At 41.7% G+C, this 20,078-nt stretch overlaps 2 protein-coding genes across 50 annotated transcripts in view; both read right to left on the reverse strand.

The window, feature by feature from the left end:
- LOC110525964 (prominin-1-A) overlaps positions 1-1,557 on the reverse strand; it is a 34,171-nt gene extending 32,614 nt beyond the window's left edge. For 2 of the 5 annotated variants that reach the window (XR_016496306.1, XM_021606519.3), the window contains exon 1: positions 1,278-1,533. The gene's annotated coding sequence lies outside the window, so the exon portion shown is untranslated. Of the gene's footprint in view, positions 1-1,277 lie in introns of all 5 variants that reach the window. The other 3 variants (XM_021606512.3, XM_021606503.3, XM_090235898.1) reach the window with 2 other exon arrangements.
- A 6,154-nt stretch (positions 1,558-7,711) lies between these two features.
- LOC110525977 (LIM domain-binding protein 1-A) overlaps positions 7,712-20,078 on the reverse strand; it is a 42,248-nt gene continuing 29,881 nt past the window's right edge. For 14 of the 45 annotated variants that reach the window (XM_036981383.2, XM_036981324.2, XM_036981332.2 and 11 more), the window contains 4 exons: positions 18,783-18,860; positions 18,359-18,482; positions 12,611-12,747; positions 7,712-11,371 (listed from right to left, as the gene is read on the reverse strand). In XM_036981383.2, coding sequence (XP_036837278.1) covers positions 11,147-11,371; positions 12,611-12,747; positions 18,359-18,482; positions 18,783-18,860 — 564 coding nt within the window. In that variant the 3' untranslated portion in view covers positions 7,712-11,146. The remainder of the gene's footprint in view (positions 11,372-12,610; positions 12,748-18,358; positions 18,483-18,782; positions 18,861-20,078) is intronic. The other 31 variants (XM_090235991.1, XM_090236037.1, XM_090235998.1 and 28 more) reach the window with 3 other exon arrangements.

A 20,078-nucleotide genomic window follows, 5' to 3' on the forward strand; every position in this document is an offset into this window, starting at 1 on the left:
AATCAGCTGGCATCATTTTTATGGATATATATACAAAGAAATGTCAATTGAAAAAAAGCTAAAAGAAACGAAGTGCAGCTAGTTTGCAGTTTTTCCAGCTTCAGTTTGAAGTGATTGTGTTAGCTGTGTTGTTGGCTAGCTCCTCTGAACAACAGTGTCCTGACGAGAGAGCACATTTCCTATGCCAGGTGAAATTGTTATGGAAGTATTCAAATAAATTTCACTAGAAAACAGCTTAAACAAATGCAGCTACTGTTGTTATTCTAGCTGTTTGACATGGCTGTGAGTTATCCATAGTTTGCTAGCTAGCAAGCAAGGGATAAGAACGTTGCCAGCCAGTATGGACTGGGTGTTTTTGTTCCATAGATACAGAACAAAAAGACTGAACGACCGGGTCGTCGTCTCTCTGACAACCGAACTGATAGAACAAACGACCAGCCGGCTTGGGTAGCAACCCTAGATTTGTGTCGGGACTATATCTTGTGGAAGGATGAAATAGTATGAATAAATTAAAATATTTTTAATATACACGTCAATCATTATTTTAATATGTCGGTAACCCTTGACAATGCCCTTGGAGTCAGTGTTTGGAGGAATAGAGTCGGGCCTAACAACACCCGTGCCAATACATCTTCCAAACACCGGCTTTTCTGGCATTGTCACTTGATTACACAGTACTAGGACAAGGGAAAGAGAGAGAAAATAGATGGAGAGAGAACATAGGTAGGGAGAGAGAGTAAGAAATAAAGAATAAAAGAAAGCAAGAGAGAAAGTACAGACTGAAAAGCTCTCACTCACTTCCCACAGTGTAAACAGAGTTCTGTTGAGAGTAGAGCAGAGAGAGAGAGCAGGATGATAGGCTCCTTTGTACACTACACACACAGTCCTATTGGAACACAGAACACACAGTCAACCAGTCCTGGAGTCCAACGCTCTCCAACTACCGCTGCTTCAGCTGTATATAACTACTCCATAGCTCTTCTATAGAAAAGTGGCTTTATTAATTACAACAGCAGACTTGTACAGCTACCTCAACAACCTTAACTACTGCTATTGCCTCTGGGTGTTTACCTCAGTATCTCTGGGAGCTAACTGCAGAGCTGTTAGCCTACTTTCCCTGTCCCGGTATGAGGCTCTGGGAGTGTTATGAGGAGAAGGGGAGACAGATAACTGGAGAGTGACAGGACAGGAAAGAAGAAGAAAGAAAGTAGAGTGTGTTGGAGACTAGAGAGGATAGTGATATCGGAGAGAGGAAGGGACCGAAAACAGGACTTTACCTGTTGTTCCTTCAGTCGAGTCAGGAAAGAGGTGAACCAGTAGAGCTGGAGCGTAAAGAATATAGTCCAGGTGAGTGAGCGTGTGTGTGTCTGGTCTCTGCCCTGGTCTCCCCACTAGTGTGTTAGTATGTGTGTGTCCGGTGTGAGGGAGTATGTATTAGTCCCTTCCTTGATCAATCTGATAGGGTCGACAACTGCTCTGGTGAAGGTCAAGTTGATTGCCTCTCTCCCTGCCTGCCTGTGAAATACTGGCACTGAGAATAGAGGGAGGGAAGAAGGGATTGGAGGAGGGAGAAAGGAAGGGTTTTAACTGGACAAGAGCAAGAGAGAGAGAGAGAAGTGGGAAGGTGGGGGGAGGGTGGGAGCAAAACAAATATTTTGAGGAGGGGGTGGTCGCTTAGCAGCAGTGGTGTAAAGTGCTTAAGTAAAAAGTATCATGTATCACTCGAAGTGTGTTTATCATTGTAACTTGATTTCCTGAAGATGTGTCTAATAAAGGGATGGGTCACACAAAGCCACACAATATGTATACCTTCATTTGTAACACATAAATATGCCATTATAAATGCTTATAAATGCTTCATCAATTATTGTAAATGTTATAAAGGCGTATGACTTGTGTGTAATGCTTAAAGGATGACGTTAAATAAGTAGTTATCTAAAAGATGTCCAAAATTCTGTCAAAAGCATGGAGTTGAGGGAAACTCCCTTCTTATTTTTTTTTTTTTAAATGCTAAGAAAGCAGCTGTCCGAACTTCAGATCCTTCTCCTGGAGCAGAAGATGGATGCACCTTCCCATCTTACCCAAGCAGAAAAAAAACATGTTTTTTCATGATACTTATTATAAAGTGTTAAGGCTAAAAAATAAGACAAAGGGTTTGGAATAGATATGTTCTCTGATGAAATACCACCACCAATTCACATCACCAGTGATAAGGTGCTTATACGTGTAATAACACAGCCCAAATATGCAGGTAGTGACTAGCGGAACATAGGCAGGTAAATGCAGAGGAAATGAGGGCAGGGTTTCAGGAAGTTAGATTAAAATAGTACATTAAAAACTATGTGAGTTACCTATGAAGGTCATTCATTTGTCATGTAAATATTAACAAACAATATACTCAGTCATTTCAGTGATAACCTTTAAATGACAAGACTATTGTTATGTGAGGAGACGGAATAGGAATGTATAATATTGAGAAGCCAGAACCAAATCCCACATGCCTGCTGGCCAGCTACACGATTTGGTTACTCATATGGCTGTAACTTACTTGTTTGTTTTAACAGTCTGTCACCAGAGACTACAATGTACACTGCCCTGTGCTGAAAATAGTACTGTATGGGATATCCTAGGGGGGAATATTACACAAAAGATTCCCTCTTATCATAAACATGAATGTTAGGCGGCAAGTAGCCTAGTGGTTAGAGCGTTGTGCCAGTAACTAAAAGGTTGATGTATCGAATCCCCGAGCTGACATGGTAAAAATGTGTCGTTCTGAACAAGGCAGTTATTAACCCACTGTTCCCCGGTATGGCGTCATTGTACATAAGATTTTGTTCTTAATTGACTTGCCTAGTTAAATAAAGGTTACATTTAAAAATAAATGTTAAAGGCCCAAAAAATTATATCAATATCACACAAAAGGGAAAGCCAGCCGAAAGCTGCCCAGTGAGCCTACCAGATGAGCTTCCTGCTTTTTATGCTCGCTTCGAGGCAAGTAACACTGAAGCATGCATGAGAGCACCAGCTGTTCAGGACCACAGTGTGATCACGCTCTCCGTAGCCGATGTGAACAGGTCAACATTCACAAGGCCGCGGGGCAAGACGGATTACCAGGAAGTGTACTCGGAGCATACGCAAACCAATTGGCAAGTATCTTCACTGACCTTTTCAACCCTTCAACCTTTTCAACCAAACTGTATTACCTATATGTTTCAAGCAGACCGCCATAGTCCCTGTGCCCAAGAAAGCGAAGGTAACCTGCCTAAATGACTACCGCCCCGCAGCACTCACGTCGGTAGCCATGTAGTGCTTTGAAAGGCTGGTCATGACTCACATCAACACCATCATCCCGGAAACCCTAGACCCACTACAATTTGCATACCGCTCCCAACAGATCCACAGATGAAGCAATCTCAATCGCACTCCGCACTGCTCTTTCCCACCTGGACAAAAGGAACACCTTTATGAGAATGCTGTTCATTGACTACAGCTCATCAGAGACCTGGCAGTTTGGTGCCAGGATAACAACCTCTCCCTCAACGTGATCAAGACAAAGGAGATGATTGTGACCTACAGGAAAAGGACGGACAAAAGTGCCCCCATTCACATCAACAGGGCTGTAGTGGGGCGGGTCGAGAGTTTTAAGATCCTTGGTGTACACATCACCAACAAACTATCATGGTTCAAACACACCAAGACAGTTGGGAAGAGGGCACTACGAAACATTTCCCCCCTCTTATAGTTTTAGTTTCATCAGCTGTACAATATGATATACAACACAGGACAAACTGAATTTGTAATGGAACACATCAGCAGATCTTACCTGACTAGATAAGACATGTTTATGATGTTTGTGGCTACTGGCCAATAAAGGATATGAATATAAAGTCTGAGAGAATATCCTGTAATTAACTCACATTGATATACAATAAACCTGTAAACTACCTGTCACGTATTAACTGTATTTGACAAGGTAATCCTTTATGTGTATTTTAATATCTGCAGAACAACACGTCCATCGACTCGTCCACCGACCCTACGCTGGCCAATGTTCCCATCTCTCTCCCTCAGGAAGCAGAACAGGACTCAGGAGTGAAGCGGAGGTAAACATTAACCCACAGAGTCCATGGCCAAGTCCCAAATTGCACTCTACTCCCGATTTGGTGCACTACTTTTGACCAGGACCTTGGGGCTCTGGTCAAAAGTAGTGCAGTATATAGGGAATAGGGTGTCATTTGGGACACATCCATCGCTCATCTCCTCCCATCATCATCACAGGGGCAGTCGGTGTCAAAACAAAAAGGGTCATGGTCATTAGGTACCAAACAGAAGGAAATGGACTGAAACAGGGAGGGACTACCTGGACCAATAAGAACCGCTCATTTTCTTTTACGTGCTCTAATGAACACAACCCAGGCCTCGCCTAACCCCCTCTTCCATCACTTGGTTTAATGTGCATTATGGAAAAAGTCAATCAAAAAGGTCATATTATATCAAATGTCGATATCACATATAAAAGCCTTCATTGTCAAAAGAACATGCCTCTACTGGAATATAATATCGATTTTATAGTGGCCATATAACCAGTAGCTCTGAGAGGCACTTTGCAACATGGACCAGTGCATTTTTTTTTTTTATGTAACCTATATTTAACTAAAACAATAAAACACTGTTTTAAAATAGAACATGAAAGTTTTGTTTGAACATTATGATAGTGTTGTTTAGTGTCATTTAGAGAGCATCCTTACCTGAAGATATGTGACCCTAGGTGTAGGGTGCTTCTGTATGAGTCAGAGGAGGTGAGAGGAGTAGATGACAGGACACGCTGATACACTGATCCCTTAACCAAACTTGCCACCATCTCCCACCAGCCACTGCTGACTGTGACCGATGACCCTTCAGCCTCAAAACACACAGGCCCTGGGGTTCTCTAGTTTGGGCCAAAAGACCGTCCTCTGTCCTCTCTCCTCGAGACCCGGAAACCGATAAGTGGTCGAGGAGAGTGTCAATTTCTTAGTAGGAGAACAGAAGAGTCCTTCCCTCCTCGCTCGCCACCTTTCACAGAGTATAGTTTTTATATCTGCCACACCTTTGAATCAGCTTTTGTTTTTGTCAGAGAAGAAAAACATGCAAACGTTCTCTAGAAAATGTCTTTCACAACTAACTTAATTTGATCACTTTACACATTTATATACCCATAGCACATTTATGCTATGCAGTCAATTTCACCATAATCTAAAGCATACACTTGGCACAGGAGAGCGTCTGCCAAAACTCACACCCCCAGACTCATCACTCATTCGTGGGAATGAGAACACAGGGACGTAACTTTCACTGGGGACAGGGGGGGACGGGGGGGAGGTCATGCCCCCCCACATTCTGAAACTGCATCCCCTCTCCAGTTTTATAATTGCCACTTTTTGTATCACATTGCAACAGTGTGCTTTAAGTCCATGCGGATGACTTCGAGTAGTCAGGTAGGCTGTTTGGAGTGTTCAGCTGGTTGGATTTAGGCTGTGTGAAGGCAAAGCTTCTGGAAAGCTGGCTAGACCAGAATGGGAGAGTTGAGCATAGCTCAGCAAGAACCTTTTGTGGCAGGGCTGAAATGCAGTGGAAATGTTTTTGGGGGGATTCAGTTCATTTGCATGGCAAAGAGGGACTTTGCAATTAATTGCAATTAATCTGATCAGTCTTCATAACATTCTGGAGTATATGCAAATTGCCATCATACAAACTGAGGCAGCAGACTGTGAAAATTAATATTTGTGTCATTCTCAAAACTTTTGGCCACAACTGCATATTTTAATTGAGACCACACGCGCACCTGATCTAGCAGGTATGGTTACTGAACTGGAAGCAGCGAGAATGATGACGACACTTGCTACATTTTGCATAGGCCTATAGGATATAGCCTACTTTTTAGGAGGACGATTTGCAGGCAGATACAAATAAATAGGTAATCAATACTTTTTGAAAATCAAAAAGGCGCAATGCTCACTCACCATAGTAGCCTCACCTACATGCGCGTTGTGCCTTTTCCTTTTCAATTATTACATTTTTTTATTGTACTTTGACGTTGGTTGAGCGCCCTCTCCTTCTTTCCATTATCAATACGCATTTAGACACTGCAGTAAAACTAGTCTAATCATATTTAAATTAATTTCATATTCAATTTAACTGCGACGTGCTTCTCTGAATTTGCAGCCAACTCTATTTCAATGAGACCACACATACTAAGCCCACTTGGACTCTCACGCCCAACTAGGAGAGGTAGGCTACTGAAGTTGAAGCAGCGAATTCTGTGTGTGTGTACAATTTGAAAAATGTGTGCTTCTAATACAATTGGTAGGCTAACTCATACAAAGCAGAAAGAGGACCGTTTCCAAATAATCTATGGGACAACAAAAATATGTCATCCTGAATTCGTCTGTATTGACCGGCAGCATGAAAAATGCCATTCGCGCGCAATGATCTTTCACGACCTGGCATCCTGTGGGAATACAGCCATCTCGTGCAGTCAGTACGCAACACTATGCTCATCATGTTAACAGGATCAGACAGCCAGAGAAGACCAGTCTACAGAGCTCAGGTGAATGTTGCAGTATATTAAATATGTTAGATCATTTGAGTTATTGACTACACTGGTGGAGGTCTGGCGTGCAGTCTGTTCGGGCTGGCTGAAATTTGATATATTATGTCTTAATAAAAATAATCAAAGAGTTGTTCATTTGTTTGGCTATTGGTTAAAAAGGTGCAACACAATATATATTATTGAATTACCTTTGATCTAGTTCAGTCTTATTAAATCACTTAAACATATTTCATCTCTTACCAAGCTTGATGACTGTGGGCATTTTTGCTGACTTTTTGTTCTAAATAGAGACGGCATATTGGATTGTGTAAAAATGCAGGAAATGAGCTTTAGACGGCAATAAATATATATATACACACACATTTAAATGCTTGGGGAAGACCCCCCCCCCCCCCCCACACTTAAAAACCAAAGTGGCACCCCGGTGAGGAAATGTCAGTCATAATCAATTCTACTCATTATGATCTCCCACATCACATCTGCCAAAATGTATCAACGGTCTTCTTATAACCAGACGTGATATTTTAGAACGGAAATAACATTCTTGGTAATTGCATTCTAGTCTTGGGCTTTCCGTGCTAACCTAACTTCCATTTGTCACATTTTCACTGTCTCCCATGAACATCAATGCAAAAAAAGTTGACTTAAACGGATTTGCCTCTGTGCTGAGAACAGACATAGCAAGTGAAGATCAGTCAACTACGCTCAATTGAAAGTGTCTTTATTGATACCGTTACATGAATAAATCGCAGAAACTCGGCAAAATATCATTGAAACCGTATATCAAACCACGCCTATGATGCGCTAACAGGGACATGTATGGGTGCATCACACCACTCAGACGCTACTACTTTTGACCAGCGCCAAACGTGATAGTGCCCTGTATTGGGTGTGATTTGAGACGTGCCAGTTTCTACTCAGTCAGCCTGCTGAAGGGAAGTTGAAAACATTATACAGTTAAGCCTGGTGATGTCTGAATGGATTTAGAGACAGTTTGGGAGTTAGGAAAGAGAGGGTTGATCTTGCATTCTTGTGGGCTGCTAAAGCTCTGGAGACCCCTGGTGGTGAAACTAAGCATCTACACCAAGTTATGTACAGAGAAATCAGAGGAATCATTCATCACTGTCAAATCAAATTTTATTTGTCACATGCTTCCTAAACAACAGGTGTAGGCTTACAGTGAAATGCTTACTTACAGGTCTTTCAACAATGCAGCGTTAAAGATTAATATATAGAGAGCGAGAAATGCATTACTCGTTCAACTTAGGTCCTGATGGATTTTACATAGATTTTATTTTTTTAAGTAGTCCTTTTTCTATAATCTTTTTTCCCCCTATGGTGATTTCTTCCTATTGACTTGAAATCATGTCAAGTTACCTATGAGGAACGTATGGAAAAGCATGTGAAAATAATGTAATTCTCTAGTCTTTTCAGACATCTGACTGTTGATCGTGATATTGGGGTCATTTATTGAAAATGTGAGGTATAGTTGAGATGACATAGCCAGAAAAGCCTACAAAATGACATTGGGGGCAAAGGCATAGATATTGTACATGAACTTGCAAACTCATTAACCAGGTTTCCATCCAACCATTTCATGCAGATTAATTACCTGACGCATAAAATTGACAGGGCTGATGGAAACAGGAAATGCTGGTACAATTTTATGGTGGCATCTTTTTGTGTCTCTAAAATGAATTGTGCAATGGGGGTGAAACACCGTAATGCGCAAATATTGATATAATAACCATAATATTTTAGTAAACTTGGGAGTCACGCGATATGGTATATGGTTCTCCCACTACAACTCGGGAAACCATGCAGTTTAAAGTAGGCTTCAGATTAAATAAATTAACTTCATAGGGTGGTGAATGTGCAAAGTGATGAACTTGATGCTCCTTTCCACTAAATATTGAGTCTTATTCTGGTGAAATGATAGATATTTGGCTGCAGTTTAACCAATAAAATAATAAAAATCGCTCTTATCCATAATCATCTTATGTAGGTAGCCTACCCACACTATCTGTGAGCTGTTGGCTAGAGTGCACGTGTCAAAACTAGAGCGTGCACATTTGCTATATAAACACAACAATGTTTGTGACAAAACCATTAGTAGAGTTGAAAATGTAATGGAAACCGATTGAACTTGAATACATGGGAATTAACTGCAAAAGTTAGTTTTTGTCTACTACGTCATCGCACAAAGCCTTTTATGAGCAAAAAGTCAGTTTGATGGAAACATCTCTGGTAGGAAAATGCGCATATTGTTTTATGCAGATTTGAGAATATTTGCATGAAAATCTGTCGCAAAGTGGATGGAAACCTAGCTATTGGCATCGGTATCAAAATAAATAAATTGTATGTAGAACAAAAATTCATAGCCAGCTCTCATGAATGGTGGTTGTACCCTTGAATGTAATTTCCAAACAGTTTTTTTTTTTTTTTAAATGGAGAAAAAAATGTATCTTTACATTGGACAGATGCCATAGGGTGTTCATCTAAGGAAGGATACGTAGAATAACAATTATACAGAAACTACCTTAAATATACAAGCACAAAGACACAAAAACATAAGAGGAAAAAGCGCACAAAATTATTCTTAATACAAACAACTAGCATATTCGGGGATCAATATTTAAAAAGGATCTTGCAAAGTAGCTTCTTGGTTTGTAGCTTTCAAAAATAGTGATTACAAATTATTGGGAAACGCAAGCCAACACAAAATGTGTTGTTTTCTTATATCTTACAATGCCGTGCCAAAATTGTCTTCAAAAGTTTTCGTAACATATCAGAGAGAGAAAATACGTGTATGTACTGTCTGAGGTGTGGACATGAGGTACTGAGCAGATAAGTAGACAGGGAGTTAGGATGGATCTCAACAGGCACCCTATCCTCTAAATCAGCGATTCTCAACTGGTGGGTCTCGTGAGGTTTTGAATGGGTCGAATGAGTGTCTGAGTTAAAAAATAAGTCTGAAGTTAAACGACAAACAATTATAATTAACCTATATTTAATTTAATCTCAACTATTTGTCTTAAAACCACAGTATTTTCAATATAGAGTTATTAGCAGCACTATTTAGCAGATTGGGATGATTTTGTCATCTCAAACAAGTGAGTTTAACATTCTTCAAGAATAGGGGCAAAATTGAAACATTTAGGTGGGACTGCAATTCCCTTGTCATATAATTGATACATTTACTATCAATATAGCATTGAAAATAGTATACATTTTGGCAACAACAAACAACGCAATGCAAATACTGGACCGCGACAGACCTGGTTCAAATTGGGTCCCCAGGACAAACCAGTCAGTTGAGAACCACTGCTCTATATAGTGCACCACTTTTGACCATATCCCTATGTATGGGTCATTGTCAAAAGTAGTTCACAGGGAATATGGTGCCATTTAAGGTGCAGGCTTGGACATTAAAAGAGGTGGCTTTTCCCTTCAGATCCGAATCACTGGGATTCGTTATAATGTCATTACCATGTCTGACACTGACAGGCAACATACTGTATCAGGCATAGACAATTCAATATTACAGATGTAGTATCTTAATGACAATAATACAAATGATCTAACAGTAATATTTATACAGTTACATACCGTAGATTCTCCTCTCCAGTCACAGGTTTCTGATGCTTTACAATTTCTTTATATAAGCCATAATAAAAAGAACAAAATACACCATCAATTCATAAGAAATATAGATTGACGATAGTGGAAAACAGTAAAGAATATTCTGGGGTGCATTTTTGTTTCATTTATTTGCTTGCTCATCTGTTTCATTTTTAGAAATTGATATAAAAATAAAAAATTTAAATCAAAACTAAAAACATAGAAAATTAAAACCCACTTCTGTATGGCCTGGTGCTCTGGTCCAGGTGGGGAAGTAGGACCTCTCTCCAGTACCTCAGAGTGTCTGCGTGTGTGTGCGTGCGAGCGAGTTGTGTGTGTGTGTGTGTGTGTGTATGTATGTGTTGCATGCGTGTTGTGTTGTGTGTTTTAGGTTTAGCGTAGCGGTTCTCAACTCCGGTCCTCAAGCTCCGGCAGTGTACAGGTTTTTGTTCCAACCAGGTCCTACAAAACAAATAATTTAGTTTTTAAAAACTGAACGTTGGATTTATGCTGTAGTGCACACAATACGTTTTACTCTGCTAAAATCTAAGAGATAATAAATAAAACTAAGTATTCCTTCCCTGTGAGGTGAGCACAACAGAAATAGAGGTACGCTGTCAAGCAACACACCCAGAGACCCGAGGTTGGAACAAGAACCCGCCAATATGTCCGCCAGCAAAATGGCCAACATGGCTAGCACTGATCATAGACGGCCGAACCCAGCTCTGACTCAAACACTCTGACCAGTAAGCACAGGCTCCCTCCCTCACACACACAAACAGAACAGAGTCAGGCCTAGCACTGATGAGCAAGGGGAAGAGGGCCGGGGATGAGCACCACTGAGCATGTGCGAGAGAGAGCGTGAGTGGGATTCATTTTGCAGGTAGATGAGTAGCGTATCTGGGTGGTGAGTTAGGGTTTATGGTTGTGGCTCTACTGTGCGTCATTCTTGCTGTCCTGGCTGCTGGGCGTCTTGTTGTTCCAGGGGGAGTGTGCGCCCCCCAGAGCAGGGGAGCTACCAAAACTGTCCTCATCCTCCAGGCCCCCCGCTCCGTTGGCCGTGTCGAACTGGCCGTTCTCCAGCCGCGTGATCAGACGTTCATCTTCGTCTCCGAACTCCCCTCCCATCAGTGTGGGCTCGCCCACCATCATCACGTCCTAGAGAGGGACAGCAAGGGCCGGAACATTATCCCCATAACCACGGGGGAGAACCGAGCATGGACGATCCCAAAGGACTTCGAAAATGGGATGGATGGGGCTGGGACTACCGTGGTTACATGTAATGGTGGATTTTAGGCTAGATGAAACTTATGATTAATATTTTACGTAACTTTAGGTCCTTGAAGGCCTAAAATGATATGGACATTTTAAAATGAAGCCTTTCAGTACCTATGAAAATAAGGATAACTCATGTTTCAGTGTGTGTCCATCAATGCTCACCCCACTCACAACCAGACATAGCTCTGGGTTTCAGGCATACAGCCCAAATATTCAACACCATCTACAGCAGGCCCAATGCCAGCCTCTGTTCAAGAGATTTGGGTAGTATTGCCCTTCCCCCAATGGTCAGCGGTGGGCAGCCCTGATCCTCGAGTGCTGCATCATGGGGTTTTTCATTCCACCTCGGGTCTCATTGGCTCACTTAACCAACCAAGACTAAGCTGTCTGTGAATTCTACGTTTTGATAAAACCAGCTACTACCGCTGTGCCTAAGTTTGTAGGACAATAAAGCAGATTGAGCGGATTGCCTCACCCGCTCCAAGTAGAAGTTACCCCTAACCACAGATCTAGAATCAGATTGGTGCATCTCCACTCCTAACTAACATTTAGAGGGTTGATATAGTATCTGATTCAGGACCAGTGGTAATGTCTACCTCCTGTATGTGTGTGACCCGTAGGCCAGAGGACCAGGGACTGCCCAGCACTGGCTCACGTCAGACAGGGAGTCATTGGCATCATAAACCTAATACACTTCCACCATTCCCCATAGCCTATTTCCCCAATCTGATCCTAAACCCAAAAGGCCCTACCTCCACCCTTCTTCCTCTCAACCCCATATCCTGCCTTCTCCTATCGACTACAAACCTGTCTTAAACTAATTTCCTTATCATACCAGCCCCATATTTCCTGCCCCCACACCCGCCCTATTCCTTTCTCACCTGTCCTATCACTCTCATCTGACCAGAAATGTCTAGCCCTATGTTACCTGTCCCAACCCCCCGCCGCCTTTATTTGGGAGTCAAATAAAGGCGGTGCACAATTGGCCCAGCGTCGTCCGGGTTTGGCCAGTGTAGGCCGTCATTGTAAATAAGAATTTGTTCTTAACTGGCTTGCCTAGTTAAATAAAAGGTTAAATTAAAAACAAACAAAAACAATATGTAAAGATGGGATGCTTACAGGTACCTGTGTGGAGAGAGGGAAGTTGTTTGCAGGACTCTTCTTCTTGCTGTTGTTTCCTCCACCAGCACTCATGTTGCTTCCGCCAGACATCTTCCTTTTCCTCCGCTTGTTGGGCGCTTGTCTGGCTGGCTCAGCTGGAAAGAAATAGGAGGAGAAGTGTAACAGATCTGCAGCGTGTGAGTGTGTGGCTTGTATTACTATCTTCGTGGGTACCGGAATCCCAAAAGTCCCCACAAGGATAGAAAAACAAGGAAAATTTGCCCTTATTGGGACATTCCCCAAGGCTATTTTTTAGCTTACAATTAGGGTGGGGGAAAATAAGATTGAATGGAAATAAATGTTAGGTCCCCACAAGGATAGTTAAACATATGCTGTGTGTGTGTGAGAGAGAATCCAATTCATCTGTGCACCAAGCTAAAGGGTTCAATTCTCAAGTAAGGTTGTGTGGTTTACCCAACATTAGGGATGGGCATGAGTAATCGAGGACTCGAACGGTCGTCAAAGCTCGATCTTTAACCAGAAATAAAAAAAACATTGTAAAACTATTTGGTGGAATGTCATTTGTGGCTGCCCAAACAGGCAAGTAAACATTTTTTTCATAGTCTCTTGAAAACAAATGTTAATTTCCTTTGACTCTAGTTTTCTATTTGTACAGTCGTGGACAAAAGTTTTGAGAATGACACAAATATTAATTTTCACAAAGTTTGCTGCTTCAGTGTCTTTAGACATTTTTGTCAGATGTTACTATGGAATACTGAAGTATAATTACAAGCATTTCATAAGTGTCAAAGGCTTTTGACAATTACATGAAGTTGATGCAAAGAGTCAATATTTGCAGTGGTGACCCTTCTTTTTCAAGACCTCTGTAATCCGCCCTTGCATGCTGTCAATTAACTTCTGGGCCACATCCTGACTGATGGCAGCCCATTCTTGCATAATCAATTCTTGGAGTTTGTCAGAATGTGTGTTTTTGTTTGTCCACCCACCTCTTGAGGACTGACCACAAGTTCTCAATGGGATTAAGGTCGGGGGAGTTTCCTGGCCATGGACCCAAAATATTGATGTTTTGTTCCCCGAGCCAATTAGTTATCACTTTTGCCTTATGGCAAGGTGCTCCATCATGCTGGAAAAGGCATTGTTCGTCACCAAACTGTTCCTGGTTGGTTGGGAGAAGTTGCTCTCGGAGGATGCGTTGGTACCATTCTTTATTCATGGCTGTGGTCTTAGGCAAAATTGTGAGTGAGCCCACTCCCTTGGGTGAAAAGCAAAAGTTCCCTGTATTTTTTTGGGGCACTGGGCAAATTTAAAGACTGCTGAGTGCAAAATTCTGTGCAATTGGAACGTGTTCACTGTGAACACTGAAGCTGTACCCGCTTTAAGTTACAGTTTTAACTAGAGGTCGACCGATTAATCGGAATGGCCGATTAATTAGGGCCGATTACAAGTTCATAACAATCGGAAATCTGTATTTTTGGACACCGATTTGGCTGATTCTTTTTACACCTTTATTTAACTAGGCAAGTCAGTTGAGAACACATTCTTATTTTCAATGACGGCCTAGGAATAGTAGGTTAACTGCCTGTTCAGGGGCAGAACGACAGATTTGTACCTTGTCAGCTCTGGGATTCAATCGTGCAACCTTACAGTTAACTTGTCCAACGCTCTAACCACCTGCCTGTCATTGCACTTCACGATTAGCCTGCCTGTTATGCAGTAAGAAGCCAAGGTAAGTTGCTAGCTAGCATTAAACTTATAAAAAACAATCAATCATAATCACTAGTTAACTACACATGGTTGATGATATTACTAGTTTATCTAGCGTGCATATAATCGATGCAACGCAGGGGGATGATTTAACAAAAAGCGCATTTGCGGAAAAAAGCACAATCGTTGGACAACTGTACCTAACCATAAACACCAATGCCTTCAATACACAGACATATATATTTTTAAACCTGCATATTTAGCTAAAAGAAATCCAGGTTAGCAGGCAATATTAACCAGGTGAAATTGTGTCACTTCTCTTGCGTTCATTGCACGCAGAGTCAGGGTATATGCAATAGTTTGGGCCGCCTGGCACATTGCGAACTAATTTGCCAGAATTTTACGTAATTATGACATGACATTGAAGGTTGTACAATGTAACAGGAATATTTAGACTTAGGGATGCCACCCGTTAGATAAAATACCGAACAGTTCCGTAATTCACTGAAATAAACGTTTTGTTTTCTAAATGATAGTTTCCGGATTCTACCATATTAATGACCAAAGGCTCGTATTTCTGTGTTATGTTATAATTAAGTCTATGATTTGATATTTGATAGAGCAGTCTGTCTGAGTGATGGTAGGCAGCAGCAGGCTCGTAAGCATTCATTTATACAGCACTTTCGTGCGTTTTGCCAGCAGCTCTTCCCTGTGCTTCAAGCATTGCGCTGTTTATGACTTCTAGCCTATCAACTCCCGAGATTAGGCTGGTGTAACCGATGTGAAATGGCTAGATTTTTAGTAGGGTGTGCACTAATAGCGTTTCAAACGTCACTCGCTCTGAGACTTGGAGTAGTTGTTCCCCTTGCTCTGCATGGGTAACGCTGCTTCGAGGGTAACGCTGCTTCGAGGGTGGCTGTTGTCGATGTGTTCCTGGTTCGAGCCCAGGTAGGGGCGAGGAGAGGAACGGAAACTATACTGTTACACTGGCAATACTAAAGTGCCTATAAGAACATCCAATAGTCAAAGGTATATGAAATACAAATGGTAGAGCGAGAAATAGTCCTATAAATACTATACCTACAACATAAAACCTCTTTACCTTGGAATATTGAAGTCTGATTGCTTTTCTGATTTTCGTGACCAAGTTACCTGATGCTAGGTGTACTTATTGTTTTGTCGAGCAATCGATAAACTTACATAAACGCTTGTATTGCTTTCGCTGTCAAGCATAATTTCAAAATCTGAGACGACAGGTGGATTAACAAAAGGCTAAGCTGTGTTTTCCTATATTGCACTTGTGATTTCATGAATATGACTATTTTCTAGTAATATTATTTGCCATTATGCTATTCAGCGTTGTTGATGACAATTCTCCCGGATCCGGGATGGTGGTTCTAAGAGGTTAAAGGAACCACCAGCTTTCATATGTTCTTATGTTCTGAGCAAGGAGCTTAAACGTTAGCTTTCTTACCTGGCACATATTGCACTTTTACTTTCTTCTCCAACACTTTGTTTTTGCATTATTTAAACCAAAATTGAACATGTTTCATTATTTATTTGAGGCTAAATAGATTTTTATTGATGTATTATATGAAGTTAAAATAAGTGTTCATTCAGTATTTTTGTAATTGTCATTATTACAAATAAATACAAAATATTTTATTTATTTATTTATTATTTTAAAAATTATTATTATTTCTTATTTTTATTTAAAATCGGCCGATTAATCGGTATCGTCTTTTTTTTGGGTCCTCCAATAATCGGTATCGGCTTTGAAAAATCATAATCGGTCGACCTCTAGTTTTAACAGTGGCCAAGTAGGCTACTGTGGCTATTTGATCCTAATGTAGGCCTACCATCAAAAACAATGGGGAAAATGCATCCAATAACATTTTAACTGTTCTATCATTCAGCCAACAGTAGCAGCCAAATGTGTTGTGCTCAATGTAGGTCTACATTCCATGAGACTTTTGAAAAAAAAAACATGTAGGGATTGACAACCTGTTTATCCACTTCTACTTCAGACAAGGTGACTGAAATGTGTTGTTTGATGCAAAATACAATTCATTATTACAGAGAATCAGACAAATTATGCTACCCACAGATCCATTGGTTCATTTGGTTGGTTATGGCACACCAGTCTGTGTAGAGTATGGGCCTGTGTCGTGCCCGTCAATGCAATAGAATCCAACTCCAATGCTCTCTGACTACAAGAAAATCTCTTGGATAGTTAGTTTTGTTTTGCTATGATGCATTGAAAGTGACTAATATTGCGTTGATTCGACCACAATTCGCACAGTAGAGGAAAACGTTGATAGTGTTAACTACAAAGTTGGGTGAAGTTCAATTTCGTGCTTCTCTAAGCGGGCTGATATTTCTTCTGCACAGCAGTTCCGGGGAGCTGCGCGCCCATGCACAGCTTAGAGCAAGGGGGGCAAAGTACAGCCCACGGGACATATTCGGGCCCATGGGCACTTCAATCCAGCCCCCTTTTTCCCTCCCCAATTTCGTGATATCCAATTCATAGTTACAGTCTTGTCCATACGGGAGTTGACGCGATGGGACTCGGGAGAGGCTAAAGCCGAGAGCCGTGCGTCCTCTGAAACACGACCCAGCCAAGCCGCACTGCTTCTTGTCACAATGCCCGCCAGCCGCACCAATGTGTCGGAGGAAACACTGTGCACCTGGCGACCGTGTCAGTGTGCATGCGCCCGGCCTGCGACAGAAGTCGCTAGAGCACGATGGGACAAGGAAATATCAGCTTTCCAAACCTGGACAACCCTGGGCCAATTGTGTGCCGCCTCATGGGTCTCCCAGTCACGGCCAGCTGTGACAGCCTGGGATCGAACCCGCTTCTGTAGTGACACCTCAAGCAGCGATGCAGTGCCTTTGACCGCGTGTGCCAGTCAGGAGGCCCCCGCAAATTGATTTTAACAATCAATTGGTCCCTCCATTGAATTTCAAAATCATGAGGCCCTCGTGCCAAAAAGTTTGCCCGCCCCTGGTTTAGAGGGAACATTACCCCCTACACAAACGCATGCTGAGTGTGCACACAAGCTCCCGTTAGGCCTACAAAAATAAAAGCCTATAAAAACATATCTAACTGATAGGATAAACAAGCAACAATCATTGCCAAATGGCGACAGTTATGACATTCTAAATGGACTGGTTGATTGAAGTAGGAAGATATGTGATCCAACAACGAGCTGCAGTTTTTGGAATAATTGTGTCCCGTCCGTTTTCTGCAAAATGCTAGTGCCATTTAAAATTGGTTAGCCAATGCTATAACCCTCTAAACATAGACAGGTTCCACACTGAAAATACACAAAATTGTATTTTCATCAGAATCATTAAGCCTAGGCCTACTCACCGAACAGATGCATTGGCCGTAATTACTGTGAAATTCTTAAATACATTTTGAGAAAAAAAAAAAACTGGAAAACTGGAAAAAATAAATAAGAGTCTGTATATCGAAAAGACAGATTGTTTTGTAACCCTGAATCTTCTTTCAACTCCCTAAATTGAGCCCTGTTTCAAATTATCACTGAGAATAACTGTTCCAGATGCGAGACGCATTTGGAAAAATATTCTATTTTATTCTGTTATATTACATCATGTTTTTTTTAAACAATAAAAAAAGTGTCTTGACTGATAAGGGATCAGGAAATAATTAACAAAACAAGGCTATGCCATTGCATACCAACGCCACTGCTGAGATTACTGCCTTTTTTGAAGATTTGTTGAACAATATAGACAGTTGAGATTACGATTTCAATAAATTAATCTTAAATGGCACTTGCTTTTTTTATTGACTGAATAGATATATCTGTAATGGTTATGATAAATTAGGCATTGTCGCACACTGTTGGCATAGGCCTATAGATAAATGTTCCGGCCTTGCATTCTAAAAATAAATGTATTTGAGTACTCAGAATTATTTTTTTTATGTGAGTACTGGAACAGTCAAAAAATGTCAAATGCCCATCCCTACCAAACATGTGTATAAGTGGATTGTCTGTGTAAAGTCTTGATTGTTACCTGGTGGGGCCACCATGCGTTGCCACTTCTGGAAGAGGCAGGTCTTGAGACAGTCTCTGGGACTCAGACTGTAGGTCTTGTGTCTGGACATCAACTCCTGCATCGGCTCCAAGATCACACACAGCTAGATGAGAGAAAGAGGGTCAGAGAAACAGATTACTAATACTGCTTAAGTACCAGCATCTCTAACCACATTTACCATTCCACTGACTAAAGCACTGAACGAGACAACCAGTGGCGGCTGTTGGGAGGAGCTATAGGAGGACGGAATCATTACAATTGCTGCAATGGAATTAATGGAACGGTATCAAACAAAATAAAACTTATGGAAAACACGTTTGACACTGTTCCATGAATTCCATTCCAGCCATTACAATGAGCCTGTCCTCCTATAGCTCCTCCCACCAGCCTCCACTGGACATACCCTGAGGTAGTTGAGTGTGGAGTTGGACAGGCCACATCTTGTGATGTTTTTAGCCAGCTGATCCAGCATCTGAGGGTCCTGCACATTGGAAGAGAGTGAAGAGAGAAGGGTGGAAAGAGAGCAGAGAACAAACATGGGAAGGTGGTCAGTAACACTGGTCTGGAAATCAATTAATCCACCAAATCTGTGGGTCAGGGTTTCCGTTAAGAAAATGTGGCGCCGGAAATTTGAGATTTATACCGGACCATATGCATTGCGTAACCTGATTAGGGCGTCCACCCACAGTGCTCAGAATGACAGAAATCACATTTAGATTATGGTCATTCATATTAACAGAACATGCAGGTCGAGGATCCAACGATGTGCAGTCCTTCTTACTGAAATCTGATGCATACTTTGAAGATGTTAGAATAACTGTCCACATTTACTGTGTGGCAACCCAGAGGCCAGCAGGGAGCTACAAAGGAAGGAGCAGGACCATGGTCAGCACCAGAGGGCTAGAGAGGCCAAGTTGAGTCAGCACCATGGACAGCTCTACAGGCACCAACTGAGGCTGGTGATCCAACACTAATACTACCCAGTCCAGGTGATGCAAACCAATTGGCACCTGGAATTGGTCCCACCTGTCCCTCGTTAACCCAAAATGAGTATAAGTAGAGGTGCAGTCACTCGGGCGCTTGAGCAGACAGGCAGAGGGTATGCCTAGACCTTAGAAGAACTGGAGAAGAGGACCCATTCCCAGGCAGCATGCCACCTGGTGCAAGTTGATAACAAGTATTGAAACCCCGTACTCAGCGCTCTCTTTTGTTGTTTGTTACCACAGGCGGTCCGAGGAGCCGCTACGCCGAACACCGAGTGACCCACCCGTTACCTGAGACGCCTTTCAGTTATTTCTCCCTATTCCCCCAAAAATTTAGTAAGGAACAACTTGTTTGAGCACAGCAAAACGGTCTCCCACGGTCTTATTTTATTGTGAGTTTCACCTCTGACTCCCCTGGGCAGCCATATTTTCTTCAGCCAACAAGACGAGTAACAGCAAAATCACTAGCCTACATGAATCTACTATGGAAGTTAACCTATTCTATTGATAGGTTAACAGACTCTGGGACCGTTGTGAGAGGGTAGACTAGCCTATGTAGCCTGATGCAACAGATCAGAACGTTTAGCTTAATGTTGCTCAACTATTATTTCTTCACATTATTAGCGCAGCAATGTCCATTCCATAGTGGGGATAAGACCATTGTCAAAGCACACGCGAGCAGTTTATTGTGACAGATGAAAATATCAGTTAGACAT

The sequence above is a fragment of the Oncorhynchus mykiss genome, chromosome 1 (assembly GCF_057628025.1).
Source record: "Oncorhynchus mykiss isolate SJ-2025 chromosome 1, ASM5762802v1, whole genome shotgun sequence".
Lineage (NCBI taxonomy): Eukaryota > Metazoa > Chordata > Actinopteri > Salmoniformes > Salmonidae > Oncorhynchus > Oncorhynchus mykiss.